General features: G+C 45.2%; 1 protein-coding gene across 2 annotated transcripts in view; it reads right to left on the bottom strand.

The window, feature by feature from the left end:
- The window catches only part of snx17 (sorting nexin 17), a 97,487-nt gene that overhangs the window by 76,005 nt on the left and 4,189 nt on the right, over positions 1-17,293 (bottom strand). For both annotated transcript variants that reach the window (XM_046299096.1, XM_046299095.1), the window contains exons 2-3: positions 5,132-5,206; positions 632-749 (exon numbers count right to left, since the gene is read on the bottom strand). In XM_046299096.1, the coding sequence (XP_046155052.1) occupies positions 632-749; positions 5,132-5,206 (193 nt within the window). The remainder of the gene's footprint in view (positions 1-631; positions 750-5,131; positions 5,207-17,293) is intronic.

Genomic DNA, 17,293 nt, shown 5'->3' with positions numbered 1-17,293 from the left:
CTGCCCTTTTATTGAGTCAGCTTCTGTCTATTCTACTATACTGCCCTTTTATTGAGTCAGCTACTGTCTGTTCCACTATACTGCCCTTTAATTGAGTCAGCTACTGTCTATTCTACTATACTGCCCTTTAATTGAGTCAGCTACTGTCTGTTCCACTATACTGCCCTTTAATTGAGTCAGCTACTGTCTATTCTACTATACTGCCCTTTAATTGAGTCAGCTACTGTCTGTTCCACTATACTGCCCTTTTATTGAGTCAGCTTCTGTCTATTCTACTATACTGCCCTTTTATTGAGTCAGCTACTGTCTGTTCCACTATACTGCCCTTTAATTGAGTCAGCTACTGTCTATTCTACTATACTGCCCTTTAATTGAGTCAGCTACTGTCTGTTCCACTATATCCTCCTCCCCATGGGAAAGGCTGAGGTCACTTCTAGTTTAATTTAGTAGAAGATGAATTTGTGACTTTGAATTCAATAATATAAAAACCCTCTGAAAATAACAAACGTTTCTCTCAACAATACTTGAATTAGAATTTAAATTCTGCTTCTGAATAGAGGTAATTAAAAATACATCGAATGGACCCCAACCCCTGAAATACAGATCCCAGAACTGAAACATCCTCCCTCACCAGCTTGCATGTATTTCTCCAACTGTTCACGTCTCTGCTCCACATCATTCGGTGTCAGAGTGAAGATCTTCTTTGGGGGGAAAGCAGGTACCAAGTTGTTGCCATGCTCCTTCTTTATCTGGGAGGGGGAAAAAAGACTGGCTTCAGACGGTGAACTCTATTGGAAAGAAAGGACAGATCATATCTTCATAAAATAGTTGACTACTTAAAAGTTACATTCGGAATATTTTATTCTTCAATCTTGTTAATAAAAGTAATGGGTTGAGAGGAACCGAAGTTAGGCCAGAATACATGGATATACAGTGGTTTCCCCAGACTGAAGGTCGACAAGGTTTTCTAGCCTAACTCATCTGAAGGTCGTTGGATAACCTGGTCTAACTCATCTGAAGGTCGTCGGATAACCTGGTCTAACTCATCTGAAGGTCGTTGGATAACCTGGTCTAACTCATCTGAAGGTCGTTGGATAACCTGGTCTAACTCATCTGAAGGTCGTTGGATAACGTGGTCTAACTCATCTGAAGGTCGTGTGTGCAGTTTGAGGATGAATCACAGGTTTATTTCAAGGCCAGACAGTCTGGTGGAGATAGTTTCCATGTAAAACATATGCAGGCAGCACATATATCTGGCTTAATACTGTCTAGCCATACTAAGTTTCCTTAGCTCATTACTCACTTGTTGTTATTGAAATCAGGGACTTTATCATCAGAAGATCTCTGGCTTTGAAACGATATGCTTTGCCTGGCACCCAGAGTATCAACAGACATCAAACGAAGTTCTAATTCAGATCTGAATAAAGCTAGGGGCTAAAAGGCACTGGTGTAGTGTGCATCTGTAGCAACTGCAAGCAGGGGCGGATTGGCCATCTGGCAATTCTGGCAAATGCCAGATGGGCTGGACAATGTTTTTTGAGGGGGTGGGCTGATTAATATTGACAAACTAATATATTTTCTGTATAAAAAATATTTTAAAAAATGGAGAAAAGGGGTGACATGGCCGGCTGCAATAACAACAACACTTTTTTTAAGCAATCTCTAATTATTGTATAACATTTTAAAAATGCAATTGTGGGAAAAAACAGCTTTGGAAGGTTTGTCGACTTGTCCCTGTTGAAGAGGGGAGGGTCTCAGCTTTCTGTAGATATCATTTCTCAACTTAATATTCAGCTCAATAGCAACTATTTTACAACCAAGCTATTTGATTAGGCTTTGAGATATGGAGAGACACGAGCGAGAAATGCACACTGGCAATTGCGAGGGCATAGGCCTAAAGGCATCATGGGTAGTAGCCTACAACTGAAAAGGTTTTCTGGGACATCTACTGTTGGATGAATATGAGGCAACAGTGGATAATATATTTCGAGTTCGTTTAGCCAATGATTTTAATTAGTGCCTTCAGAAAGTATTCATACCCCTTGACTTATTCCACATTTTGTTGTGTTAAATTAAACTGAATTAAACATTTATTAAATTTGACTAAGTAAAAAACATGTTTTTTTTTGCGTTTTTTTTAAATATCAAATTTATTGCAGGAAAAAATAAATAGAGGTGAAGTTGGCGACGTGCGCAGTGCTGTGGGTTGGTGTGGATAAAATGCCAGGGCTGAATTATTGTCCTAGTCCGTCCCTGACTTCAAGGTGCTTTTCACTGATATGCTGCCCTACCTCTTTCTCATGCATACAGATCAGTCTTGTAAAGCTATACACAGACCGTCTGAAAGGGCACCCTATCACCTATATAGGGCACTACTTTTGACCAGGGTCCCCGTCAGGAATAGGGGGCCATTTTGGACACATCTTCTGACCGATCAGATGAATGGGTCCTTCTAAAACAAACTCCCACGGGCCTCTCCACACCACGGCTGTCCCTAGGAATAACACTCACACCCCCATTTAACATCCCCTTCCATCACCATTACCAGGAAGAAGATCCAGGAGGAGTGGGTTTCTACCGTAGTGTTGACAGGGACGTGTCCAGGAGGAGTGGGTTTGTAGCGTGGTGTTGACAAGGACATGTCCAGGGGGAGTGGGTTTGTAGCGTGGTGTTGACAGGGACGTGTCCAGGAGGAGTGGGTTTGTACCGTGGTGTTGACAGGGACGTGTCCAGGAGGATTGTGGGTTTGGACGTGTCCAGGAGGAATGGGTTTAGTGTTGACAGGGACGTGTCCAGGAGGAATGGGTTTGTCCAGGTCCAGGAGGAATGGGTTTGGTGGTGTTGACAGGGACGTGTCCAGGAGGAATGTTTTGACAGCGTGGTGTTGACGGGGACGTGTCCAGGACGTGTTTGTACCGTGGTGTTGGAGTCCAGGAGGAATGGGTTTGTTGACAGGGACCAGGAGGAATGGGTTTGTGGTGTTGACAGGGACGTGTCCAGGAGGAATGGGTTTGTACCGTGGTGTTGACAGGGACGTGTCCAGGAGGAATGGGTTTGTACCGTGGTGTTGACAGGGACGTGTCCAGGAGGAATGGGTTTGTACCGTGGTGTTGACAGGGACGTGCCCAGGAATGGGTTTGTACCGTGGTGTTGACAGGGACGTGTCCAGGAGGAATGGGTTTGTACCGTGGTGTTGACAGTGACGTGTCCAGGAGGAATGGGTTTGTAGCGTGGTGTTGACAGTGACTACTGACAGATGAGACTAAGGAAATGATACTAGTGTCTATACAAAATGCACCAATAAGGACATGCTCAACTAAGAGCATTTTTACCGCAGCAGGTTCAAACCTGGTTTCAAAAGAGACGTCTCACCCTGTTGTTACTGCTGAAAATACGTCATTATTTTACTGTTGTTGATTTGTAAGTGATGGTCAGCTGTGTTTTCATACCAATGGAGGAGATACGGGGCTCCAGGTGATCAGATGGGGGTGGTAACCAGGGGAGTATTATTATTATTATTTACAGAGAGCAGCATTAACATTCACATTCAGTCAGATGTAAATTACACGGAGTGGCACCGCAATTAAAATAAAATAAAAAAACAGGTTGGCGTGGTTACAGGGAAACGTGCGCCATGGCAACCCGTGGGGTAGTACCCGTGACTACCATAACAGTCAGACGTGACCGTGACCAAGTTCCAAAAACGGTATCCTATTCACCTATCTAGTGGTCAAAAGTAGCGCACTCTAAAATAGGGAATAGGGTGCCGTTGGGAACAAGCCGTGTGGGTATTCCATCCCACGCAGTGTTACCTAGCAACGGCAGCTGTGGAGTGTGTGGAGGTGTACGGAACACAGCCTTGACGACGGAGAACCAGTTGTTCCTTTATTCCTTGATCATGTGTATTGACGCAGCCTTACATACAGCGGGTGAGATGTCACAGCTACTGTAGTGTAACAGTATAACTTTAGACCATCCCCTCGCCCATACCCGGGCGCGAACCAGAGACCCTCTGCACACATCAACAACAGTCACCCACGCATCGTTACCCATCACTCCACAAAAGCCGCTGCCCTTGCAGAACAAAGGGGAACCACTACTTCAAGTTCTCAGAGCAAGTGACGTCACCGATTGAAACGCTATTTAGCGCGAACACCGCTAACTAAGCTAGCCATTTCACAATCCGTTACACTAGCAGTGGTCAGACGAAGGAAGAGACCAGAGGACGATAGCCTGAACAAAAGGGTTGACGACTACCCATTAGCCATCATAGCAACCTACATAGCATCCTACATCTAAGACAAAGTCCTTCCTTCTTAGGTCCTAAAACCTTTCAAATGTTTGATACACATTGTTTCTGGGCTAACAAACTTGACTTCCTCTGTAGCATTTTCAGAATGACTGAAGGGAGTCAGACCAGAGTTTCACAAACAGGTAAAAGGAGAAGTAAATGAACAAGGCCAAGAAGAACATTCCTTCCATGACAACGCCTTTCACTTTTTTAAACTCTTAACCGCTCGGTTACGTATTCTAGCAGGAACTAGGAACACCCAGGCTTGATGTTGGTTCTAGTTCTGGTTCGAGGCTGAACATCAAGCAGGACAGTTGTAATAGTTAGAGACGTGAGGCCGCGGTGAGGAAATGGCAGGTGGCAGCGTCGAGGTGATGTTTTGACGTTCGTAGCAGTGTTACCCCCCCCCCCTGGCACGGACCATTTATGACGTTCGTAGCAGTGTTACCCCCTGGCACGGACCATTTATGACGTTCGTAGCAGTGTTACCCCCCCTGGCACGGACCATTTATGACGTTCGTAGCAGTGTTACCCCCCTCACCTGGGCTGTGTTTACACAGGCCGCCCAATTATTGGCAAAAGAGCTGATCTGATTGGTCAAAAGAGGAATTAGTAGGGAAAGATCATAATTGGGCTGCCTGTGTAAACACAGTCAAAGCCTCTCAGAGTACGATTGTTGATCTCAGATCAGTTTTGTCTGATCGGAGCATAATGAATATGATGACTTGGCTGGCTAGAGAGGTCAGAATAATTCAGTTTGAGTAATCAGGCAATACGATGCAGTGTTGAAGGGGGGTCTGGTCCTAGAATAGCACTCAGTGGAATATATTCTATTGGTACCTGTTCGTGTAGTCCCAGGAGCTGACTGTAGCGAACCCGACAATGGAGAACCCCGTTCACATGGATGTTGTAGGCCTGAAGGAGACATGTGGGGAGAGAAAGTAGTGAGTATAGCTTCTAACTGAGCTGAAAGACTTAACAAAAAAAGGGGGTCTGCCACGGTTCAGCCTGTTGTGAATCGATTGATTTGGCAGAAGAAAAAAACTAAAACTGCTGTTGTACTCATTGTCTGAACAATTACTTGCTTACTGTAGTGCATTCTGGTATTTCATTACCTTATATTTAATTAATAATTGTACATCACCACTGTGGAGACGTTTGCTGGGCAGTAATGATCTGTTCTGAAGCAACGTTTCGGCGTAAACTAAGCATACATGTGTAAGTGATTGAGAGTTTGGAACCTCTCCACAAGAGAGACTTATCGACTTGTAGTTTGAAGGAGGAAAACAAAACACTGTAGATACATCTAATTCAGGGAGGGGAGAACTTGTTTATAGTTTCACTTCTTATATCAAAACAACAACAATTGATCTGCCTTGAAGTTCAATCAAGCAGCACTTCCTCCACACTGAGGGGGGGGGGGGTTGCTAGTGTTGCTAGACTCTTACACTTCATTTAAATCATGGAAACTAGGCGTGCATCCGAAATGGCACCTTATTCCCTATTTTAGGGGGCACTACTTTTAACTAAAGGCCTGTAAAGGGGTCTGGTTAAAAGTAGTGCACTATATATATGAGTACATGAGGTGCCATTTGGGACACAGCCTAGGCTTAATGAAGTGTTGCTGCTTTGGCTTAAAACACAAACACTTTCAATTACATCGTGGATACCAGTGTGAACACACACACACACACACACACACACACACACACACACACACACACACACACACACACACACACACACACACACACACACACACACACACACACACACACACACACACACACACACACACACAGTGTTTATATTATGCCGTGGCCAATAACACAGTGTTATGAATGAAAGAGGAATGTGTTTCAAGGCCAGAAGTTGGACTTGTTTGCTCAACTTCCCTTTTTTTTTTTTTTTTACAAGAACCATCGTTGGCTCCTCCTACACAACAGCAACAGTTTGGGATCAACAACAGCCAGTCATGTGATTGAGGTCAGAAGTAGGGTCTAATCACCGGCAGGTGAAGCTAATTCGAACCGTTATTTTGGAAGGCTTCATTAATATGGACCATTTCTTCTTGGAACACTGAACTGTTTGGTAGGATAACAAACCACAGAGCCAACCCCTGCCCTCTCCTTAGCCAACCCCCTGCCCTCTCCTTAGCCAACCCCCTGCCCTCTCCTTAGCCAACCCCCTGCCCTCTCCTTAGCCAACCCCCTGCCCTCTCCTTAGCCAACCCCCTGCCCTCTCCTTAGCCAACCCCCTGCCCTCTCCTTAGCCAACCCCCTGCCCTCTCCTTAGCCAACCCCCTGCCCTCTCCTTAGCCAAAACATATCACAAGAATGCCTGTACACAGCCCATCTGTAAATAGCCCAAACAACTACCTCATCCCCTACTCTATTTATTTATCTTGCTCCTTTGCACCCCAGTATCTCTATTGGCACATTCTTCCACTGCAAATCTACCATTCCAGTGTTTTACTTGCTATATTGTATTTACTTCGCCACCATGGCCTTTTTTGCCTTTACCTCCCTTCTCACCTCATTTGCTCACATCGTATATAGACTTATTTTTCTACTGTATTATTGACTGTATGTTTGTTTTACTCCATGTGTAACTCTGTGTTGTTTTTGTTTGTGTCGCACTGCTTTGCTTTATCTTGACCAGGTCGCAGTTGTAAATGAGAGGTTAAATGAAAGGTTAAATAAATGTATTTTTTTTTTTTTTTTTATTAAAAATGCAATGCAGACTCGTAGACAGAGAGCCTCTGGCTCTGGCAGTGCATCAATTCAACAACACAGTCCAGAACTATACGGTGTATGAAATGAAAACAGACTTCTGGTTCTGTGACTTAAGTCTGTCCAGGGACCCCTGACTAGGCAAACTGGAGACCCAAGGACCTCCCCATCATATGCATATAAAACAAATAAATAAATCACGTATTGTCAAATCAGGTGAATGAAAATGTCAGGTAGAAGTTAAACTTTAATTTTTTACATTTGACAGAGTGTCATTATTTTGACCTTCCCACAGTTTACAGGAAGAGGAAGTGTGATCTCTAACAGCCTATTAGCTAGAAAGGTAACATGGTGGCAGGAAAACATGTTTCAGTTTTGAAGCGAATGTCCTGCAATTCTATGCATTTTGCCAAGCAGCTGGTCCTAGGCCCAGACAGTCTTCAGAAAGCGGCCGGTCCCAGGCCCAGACCGTCTTCAGAAATGGGCCGGTCCCAGGCCCAGACAGTCTTCAGAAAGCGGCCGGTCCCAGGCCCAGACAGTCTTCAGAAAGCGGCCGGTCCCAGGCCCAGACAGTCTTCAGAAAGCGGCCGGTCCCAGGCCCAGACAGTCTTCAGAAAGCGGCCGGTCCCAGGCCCAGACAGTCTTCAGAAAGCGGCCGGTCCCAGGCCCAGACAGTCTTCAGAAAGCGGCCGGTCCCAGGCCAAGACAGTCTTCAGAAAGTGGCCGGTCCCAGGCCCAGACAGTCTTCAGAAAGTGGCCGGTCCCAGGCCCAGACAGTCTTCAGAAAGTGGCCGGTCCCAGGCCCAGACCGTCTTCAGAAATGTGGCCGGTCCTAGGCCCAGACCGTCTTCAGAAATGGGCCGGTCCTAAGCCCAGACAGTCTTCAGAAATGGGCCGGTCCTAAGTCCAGACAGTCTTCAGAAAGCGGCTGGTCCCAGGCCCAGACAGTCTTCAGAAAGGGGCCGGTCCCAGGCCCAGACCGTCTTCAGAAAGGGCCGGTCCCAGGCAGTCTTCAGAAATGGGCCGGTCCCAGGCCCAGACCGTCTAACTTGGTGATGAAAGATGGTTATCTGGTGCTGACTGTCAATCAAAACAAATTAAATGTATTTAAGCCTATGAGAAATGATTCCTATAAATGCACACGGTCTAGAGGAGCAGTGTGTGTGGAGGAGCAGTGTGTGTGGAGGAGCAGTGTGTGTTTTGAGGAGCAGTGTGTGTTTTGAGGAGCAGTGTGTGTTGAGGAGCAGTGTGTGTGGAGGAGCAGTGTGTGTGTGGAGGAGCAGTGTGTGTGTGGAGGAGCAGTGTGTGTGGAGGAGCAGTGTGTGTGGAGGAGCAGTGTGTGTGTTGAGGAGCAGTGTGTGTGTTGAGGAGCAGTGTGTGTGTGGAGGAGCAGTGTGTGTGTGGAGGAGCAGTGTGTGTGTGGAGGAGCAGTGTGTGTGTGGAGGAGCAGTGTGTGTGTGGAGGAGCAGTGTGTGTGTGGAGGAGCAGTGTGTGTGTGGAGGAGCAGTGTGTGTGTGGAGGAGCAGTGTGTGTGTTTCGGAGCAGTGTGTGTGTTTAGGAGCAGTGTGTGTGTTTCGGAGCAGTGTGTGTGTTTAGGAGCAGTGTGTGTGTTTCGGAGCAGCGTGTGTGTTGAGGAGCAGTGTGTGTTGAGGAGCAGTGTGTGTGTGGAGGAGCAGTGTGTGTGTTGAGGAGCAGTGTGTGTGTGGAGGAGCAGCGTGTGTGTTGAGGAGCAGTGTGTGTTGAGGAGCAGTGTGTGTTGAGGAGCAGTGTGTGTGGAGGAGCAGTGTGTGTGTTAAGGAGAGTGTGTGTGGAGGAGCAGTGTGTGTGTGGAGGAGCAGTGTGTGTGGAGGAGCAGTGTGTGGAGGCAGTGTGTGTTGAGGAGCAGCAGTGTGTGTTGAGGAGCAGTGTGTGTTGAGGAGCAGTGTGTGTGGAGGAGCAGTGTGTGTGGAGGAGCAGTGTGTGTTGAGGAGCAGTGTGTGTGTTGAGGAGCAGTGTGTGTGTTGAGGAGCAGTGTGTGTGTTGAGGAGCAGTGTGTGTGTTGAGGAGCAGTGTGTGTTGAGGAGCAGTGTGTGTGTGGAGGAGCAGTGTGTGTGTTGAGGAGCAGTGTGTGTGTTGCAGTGTGTGTTGAGGAGCAGTGTGTGTGGAGGAGCAGTGTGTGTGTTGAGGAGCAGTGTGTGTGTTGAGGAGCAGTGTGTGTGTTGAGGAGCAGTGTGTGTTGGAGGAGCAGTGTGTGTTGAGGAGCAGCGTGTGTGTTGAGGTTGAGGAGCAGTGTGTGTGTGGAGGAGCAGTGTGTGTGTTGAGGAGCAGTGTGTGTGTTGAGGAGCAGTGTGTGTTGAGGAGCAGTGTGTGTTGAGGAGCAGTGTGTGTGGAGGAGCAGTGTGTGTGTTGAGGAGCAGTGTGTGTGTTGAGGAGCAGTGTGTGTTGAGGAGCAGTGTGTGTTGAGGAGCAGTGTGTGTTGAGGAGCAGTGTGTGTGGAGGAGCAGTGTGTGTGTGGAGGAGCAGTGTGTGTGTTGTTGAGGAGCAGTGTGTGTGTTGAGGAGCAGTGTGTGTGTGGAGGAGCAGTGTGTGTGGAGGAGCAGTGTGTGTGTGGAGGAGCAGCGTGTGTGTTGAGGAGCAGTGTGTGTGTGGAGGAGCAGTGTGTGTGTGGAGGAGCAGTGTGTGTGTGGAGGAGCAGTGTGTGTGTGGAGGAGCAGTGTGTGTGAGGAGCAGTGTGTGGAGGAGCAGTGTGTGTGTGGAGGAGCAGTGTGTTTGGAGGAGCAGTGGAGGAGCAGCGTGTGTGTTGAGGAGCAGTGAGGAGCAGTGTGTTGGAGGAGCAGTGTGTGTGGAGGAGCAGTGTGTGTTGAGGAGCAGCGTGTGTGTTGAGGAGCAGTGTGTGTGGAGGAGCAGTGTGTGTGTTGAGGAGCAGTGTGTGTGTTGAGGAGCAGTGTGTGTGTTGAGGAGCAGTGTGTGTGTTGAGGAGCAGTGTGTGTTGAGGAGCAGTGTGTGTTGAGGAGCAGTGTGTGTGTTGAGGAGCAATGTGTGTGTTGAGGAGCAGTGTGTGTTGAGGAGCAGTGTGTGTTGAGGAGCAGTGTGTGTTGAGGAGCAGTGTGTGTTGAGGAGCAGTGTGTGTGGAGGAGCAGTGTGTGTGTGGAGGAGCAGTGTGTGTGTTGAGGAGCAGTGTGTGTGTTGAGGAGCAGTGTGTGTGTTGAGGAGCAGTGTGTGTGTTGAGGAGCAGTGTGTGTTGAGGAGCAGTGTGTGTTGAGGAGCAGTGTGTGTGTTGAGGAGCAGTGTTTGTGTTGAGGAGCAGTGTGTGTTGAGGAGCAGTGTGTGTTGAGGAGCAGACAAAACTATAAACGACACTATAGACTGTAAACTAGACTAAATTATAAACTATAGCCTGCAAACTAGACTGTAGCCTGCAAACTAGACTGTAGCCTGCAAACTAGACTGTAGCCTGCAAACTAGACTGTAGCCTGCAAACTAGACTGTAGCCTGCAAACTAGACTGTAGCCTGCAAACTAGACTGTAGCCTGCAAACTAGACTGTAGCCTGCAAACTAGACTATAGCCTGCAAACTAGACTGTAGCCTGCAAACTAGACTGTAGCCTGCAAACTAGACTGTAGCCTGCAAACTAGACTGTAGCCTGCAAACTAGACTGTAGCCTGCAAACTAGACTGTAGCCTGCAAACTAGACTGTAGCCTGCAAACTAGACTATAGCCTGCAAACTAGACTGTAGCCTGCAAACTAGACTGTAGCCTGCAAACTAGACTGTAGCCAAACTAGACTGTAGCCTGCAAACTAGACTATAGCCTGCAAACTAGACTGTAGCCTGCAAATAGACTGTAGCCTGCAAACTAGACTGTAGCCTGCAAACTAGACTGTAGCCTGCAAACTAGACTGTAGCCTGCAAACTAGACTATAGCCTGCAAACTAGACTGTAGCCTGCAAACTAGACTATAGCCTGCAGCCTGCAAACTAGACTATAGCCTGCAAACTAGACTGTAGCCTGCAAACTAGACTGTAGCCTGCAAACTAGACTATAGCCTGCAAACTAGACTGTAGCCTGCAAACTAGACTGTAGCCTGCAAAAGACTAGCAAACTGTAGCCTGCAAACTAGAGTACTGCAAACTAGACTATAGCCTGCAAACTAGACTGTAGCCTGCAAACTAGACTATAGCCTGCAAACTAGACTATAGCCTGCAAACTAGACTATAGCCTGCAAACTAGACTATAGCCTGCAAACTAGACTGTAGCCTGCAAACTAGACTGTAGCCTGCAAACTAGACTATAGCCTGCAAACTAGACTATAGCCTGCAAACTAGACTGTAGCCTGCAAACTAGACTGTAGCCTGCAAACTAGACTGTAGCCTGCAAACTAGACTGTAGCCTGCAAACTAGACTGTAGCCTGCAAAAGACTAGCCTGCAAACTAGACTGTAGCCTGCAAACTAGACTGTAGCCTTAGACAGCCTGCAAACTAGACTGTAGCCTGCAAACTAGACTGTAGCCTGCAAACTAGACTATAGCTGCAAACTAGACTGTAGCAAACTAGAATGTAGCCTGCAAACTAGACTAGCCTGCAAACTAGACTGTAGCCTGCAAACTAGACTGTAGCCTGCAAACTAGACTGTAGCCTGCAAACTAGACTGTAGCCTGCAAACTAGACTGTAGCCTGCAAACTAGACTGTAGCCTGCAAACTAGACTATAGCCTGCAAACTAATTACCACAAGATTCCGTCTGTTTATCTGCCAGTCTGTTCACTCACTAGCATGACTAGTTACAGTCAACAAGATGCCATGTCATGTATAGAAACATTTTAAAAACCTGTCTAATGAGGCTGGTGGTTGTTTTCACCAGGCTACAGTTGGTCAACTGGAACTTACCCATCTAAAAACACAGAAGCATACTGTAGAATAAAAGAATAGTAAAAACATGCACATGTAGGCAGAACTAAAAATGTCCATGCAGGAAGCATGACAAGACAAAGTGTGCCCCAAATGGCACCCTATTCCCTATGTAGTGCCCTTGTGTTTGACCAGAGGCCCATAGGGTTTTGGTTAAAAGCAGTGCACTATTAAAAAAAAGGGGACAGGATGCCATTTATGACACCGCCAAGAAAAAACCATGACATGTATAACAAGTATGTATGTATAACAAGGAGAACTAGGTCACTTGGTAAATATGTGGATACAGGAGTTGATTTAATGTAATGCAAAACCTTCCCTTTAAAAAAAATGGGATACTTCAGGATTTAGGCAACGAAGCACTTAAATCTACTTCACATGAGTCAGATGAACTAGCGGATAGGATTTGTGTGCCTCGTCTGCAATGCAGGTTTAGCAAGCTAATGCTAACTAGTATTAGCGCATTGACTGAAAGTCTATAGGCGTCTGCTATATAGCATGCTACAATTAGCCAATGAAGATTTTCATTTCTCTTAGTAACCTACTGCTTCAACCCAACTCTCCTTGAATAGCCTAACAGGTTGCTCAATAATTTGTTATATACCCTTTGTTGGCAATGACAGAGGTCAAACGTTTTCTGTAAGTCTTCACAAGGTTTTCACACACTGTTGCTGGTATTTTGGCCCATTCCTCCATGCAGATCTCCTCCAGAGCAGTGATGTTTTGGGGCTGTTGCTGGGCAACACGGACATTCAACTCCCTCCAAAGATTTTCTATGGGGTTGAGATCTGAGACTGGCTAGGCCACTCCAGGACCTTGAAATGCTTCTTACGAAGCCACTCCTTCGTTGCCCGGGCGGTGTGTTTGGGATCATTGTCATGCTGAAAGACCCAGCCACGTTTCATCTTCAATGCCATTGCTGATGGAAGGAGGTTTTCACTCAAAATCTCACGATACATGGCCCCATTCATTCTTTCCTTTACACGGATCAGTCGTCCTGGTCCCTTTGCAGAAAAACAGCCCCAAAGCATGATGTTTCCACCCCATGCTTCACAGTAGGTATGGTGTTCTTTGGATGCAACTCAGCATTCTTTGTCCTCCAAACACAACGAGTTGAGTTTTTACCAAAAAGTTATATATTTTTTAAATCTCCAAACATTCTCCCAATTTTTGCTCACAGTTCTTGTGATCATTTTGACCCCACGGGGTGAGATCTTGCGTGGAGCCCCAGATCGAGGGAGATTATCAGTGGTCTTGTATGTCTTCCATTTCCTAATAATTGCTCCCATAGTTGATTTCTTCAAACCAAGCTGCTTACCTATTGCAGATTCAGTCTTCACAGCCTGGTGTAGGTCTACAATTTTGTTTCTGGTGTCCTTTGACAGCTCTTTGGTCTTGGCCATAGTGGAGTTTGGAGTGTGACTGTTTGAGGTTGTGGACAGGTGTCTTTTATACTGATAACAAGTTCAAACAGGTGCCATTAATACAGGTAACGAGTGGAGGACAGATGAGCCTCAAAGAAGAAGTTACAGGTCTGTGAGAGCCAGAAATCTAGCTTGTTTGTAGGTGACCAAATACTTATTTTCCACCATAATTTGCAAATCAATTCATTCAAAATCCTACAATGTGATTTTCTGGATTTTTTTTTTGTCATTTTCTCTGTCATAGTTGAAGTGTAGCTATGATGAAAATTACAGGCCTCTCTCATCTTTTTAAGTGGGAGAACTTGCACAATTGGTGGCTGACTAAATACTCTTTTGCCCCACTGTATATATGGTAGACTTCACCTCCTCACCACTCTATGGCTATTTTCTCTGAACGGGGGGGGGGGGGGGGACGACCTATTACCAAATTCACTGTGAATACATTACATCGTATGAATGAACAATACTCAAAGCCGCAGCTTCATACTACTTGTCAAACACAGAACTGATTCTCTTTACTGGCCATTGGGGGTTGATGGGGTGTGGTGGTGGGAGTCTGTCAGTGTTTTTTTACTATTTATAAATTATAAATTATTGTTAACCAGAGATTTTGGTCAAGTCGGATGTTGGGTATAATTTATTGAATATTTAAAACGTTTAAAAAAAAGTAAAAAGTAAAATAACTGATTGCACACATATTGGCTATCTTTAAAATTCTCAGAGTTCAAATTATCTTTCAACAAATAAATGTTTCAGGAATGTTTCTCTTCTCCCGTTTCTAACGACAGAAATCATTTCAGAACAGTCGGAGATGGTGGGTGTCAAAATCCTGTTGTGTTATTATTTCTAATGGCGTAAATAGTATGAAATTGAGGTCTGGACATTAAGCAACCCCCCCCCACCAATATGGACCAAGACAGGTCCAGAACTAGAGGTTCGTAGGAATTGCAGTCTTCAAAAAGTTATTCAGCACATGCGATGTTATTGTGGCCAGTAACAAACACATTGAAGTCCACACCCAGTTCACTTTATGCTTTTCGGGAACAAGGTCACAAGCATGGAAACTAGTCGTTCTCAGAATGTGTTTTCCTGAACTAGCCTATATCCTGGCTCAAAAAAAAGAGGATATTACTAGGTAATTCACATTGGAATGTGATATATATGTGTAAAGGAGGAAGGCACATGGGGGGAGGACAAGGCATTTATCTACATAAAACACACTGGAACCTCACAGTAAGTATACCCAACAGATACCCAACAGATATCAAAGCATTTTCTAAAAGACATGTTTCTATCTGACATCAACTAAACAAACACACACACACACACACACACACACACACACACAAAATCAATTACAGTTCACACACACAGTCTCCTTTCCACACACACACACACTATCAATTACAGTTCACACACACAGTCTCCTTTCCACACACACTATCAATTACAGTTCACACACACAGTCTCCTTTCCACCCACACACACACACACACACTATCAATTACAGTTCACACACACAGTCTCCTTTCCAAACACACTATCAATTACAGTTCACACACACAGTCTCCTTTCCACACACACACACACACACACACATATACACACACATATATACATATACACACACATATACATATACACACACACATATACATATACACACACACATATATACACACACATACATATACATATAGATAGATATATATGTTGGGTTTATGAGAATTGCACCATAAAGGTAGACCTCTCAGAGAGCTGCAACCTGTTGGGCTATTCAAGGAGAGTTGGGTTGAAGCAGTAGGTTGCTAAGAGAAATGAAAATCTTCATTGGCTAATTTTAGCATGCTTATATAGCAGACGCCTATAGACTTTCAGTCAATGCGCTAATGCTAGTTAGCATTGGCTTGCTAAACCACACACAGTCTCCTTTCCACGCTGCTCAGTATAGATATACAGGGAAAAATACAGGAAAGTATTCAGACCCCTGGACTTTTTCCACTTTGCTACCGTTACAGCCTTATTCTAAAAATTGATTACATCGTCGTCGTCCCCCACCTCAATCTACACACAATACCCCATAATGACGAAGTGAAAAGATGTTTAGATATTTCAGTAAAAAAACACAAAAAAAACTATAACATTTACATAGGTATTCAGACCCTTGACTCTGTACTTTTTTGAAACGCCTTTAGCAGTGACTACGGCAGAGTCTTCTTGGCGCTACAAGCAAGGAACACCTGTATTTGGAGGGTTTCTCCCATTCTTCTTCACTCTCAAGCTCTGTCTGGTGATGAGAAGCGTCGCTGAACAGATATTTTCAGGCGTCTCCAGGGATGTTCGATCAGGTTCAAGTTCGGGCTCTGGCTTGAAGGACATTCAGAGACTTGTCCCGAAGCCCACTCCTGCGTTGTCTCGGCTGTGTGCTTAGCGTTGTTGTCCTGTTAGAAGGTGAACCTTCACCCCAGTCAGAGGTACTGAGAGCTCTGGAGCAGGTTTTCATCATGGATCTCGCTGTACTTTGCTCTGTTCATCTTTCCCTCAATCCTGACTAGTCTCCCAGTCCCTGCTGCTGAAAAACATCCCCACAGTATGATGCTGCCACCACCATGCTTCACCGTAGGGATGGTGCCTGGTTTGCTCCAGACAGTACCCTTGGTTTTCAGGCCAAAGAGTTCAATCTTGGTTTCATCAGACCAGAGAATCTTGTTTCTCATGGTCTGAGAGTCTTTAGGTGCATTTTGGCAAACTCCAAGCGGGCTGTTATGGGCCTTTTGCTGAGGAGTGGCTTCTGTCTGGCCACTCTACGGACAATTCCTTCGACCTCATTGCTTGGTTTTTGCTCTGACATGCACTGTCAACTGTGGGAGCTTATACAGACAGGTGTGTGCATTTCCAAATCATGTCCAATCAAGTTGTAGAAACATCAGGTGGACTTTCACTCCAAATACCTATGTTTAAAAAAAAAATTATTATACATTTAAAAAAATGTAAAAATCAACTGTTTTATAGTAATAATAATATATGCCATTTAGCAGACGTTTTTATCCAAAGCGACTTACAGTCATGTGTGCATACATTCTACGTATGGGTGGTCCCGTGTTTTGGCTTGGTCATTATGGGATAATGGGTGTAGATTGTTAGGGGAAAAATATATATATTTAATAAATTGAGACTAAGGCTGTAAACGTAACAAAATGTGTGAAAAAAATGAAGGGGTCTGAAAACTTTCCAAAGTTTAACCATAGTTCAGTAGAGACCATATAACTACACAGGGAAACTGTTGCCCGTCCCAAAACCACAGGAAGTGACAACTGTCAAAGAAAGAATGGTTTTTGCTCACAAAGGAATTCCGCCATTTAAAAATGCAGTCTTTGTTTTCCTAAGCAGTCTTTGTTTTCCTAAAGCCCCTGTACTGTGCTGTGTTATGTGTGGTGCGGACGCTGGTTCCAAAGTACACAGACAATCCCTCAGTATTAAAAGGGATTTTTTTTATTTTTACAAATGTATTTTTAGTGTTTGTTTCATTCGTCCACTGTTGATACAGTCACAAAATGTTTTACATGTCAGCTAATCAAGTTCGAGAATCAAGTTCGAGATTTAAAAAACTTTCAAAATGTAGAAAAGTGGCACAGTATGTGTTTTGGAAGTGCATCAATAGTTCATTGAATGTATAGTGGACTGAGATGTGTCCCCAATGGTACCTTTTTCCCCTTTATAGTTCACCACTTTAGACCAGGGCCCATAAGCACCCTATTCCCTACAGTGTTACTACATGTATAAAAATCTGGAGCCCTATGGGCCCTGGTCAACAAGGGTAGTGCACTATAAAAGAGAATAGGGTGCAATTGGGGACTCAGCCCCAGGACATTGGGGACTCAGCCCCAGGACATTGGGGACTCAGCCCCAGGACATTGGGGACTCAGCCCCAGGACATTGGGGACTCAACCCAGTCTATTT

Source organism: Oncorhynchus gorbuscha, linkage group LG14, assembly GCF_021184085.1.
Source record: "Oncorhynchus gorbuscha isolate QuinsamMale2020 ecotype Even-year linkage group LG14, OgorEven_v1.0, whole genome shotgun sequence".
NCBI lineage: Eukaryota > Metazoa > Chordata > Actinopteri > Salmoniformes > Salmonidae > Oncorhynchus > Oncorhynchus gorbuscha.
This window is presented reverse-complemented; position numbering and strand designations above follow the sequence as displayed.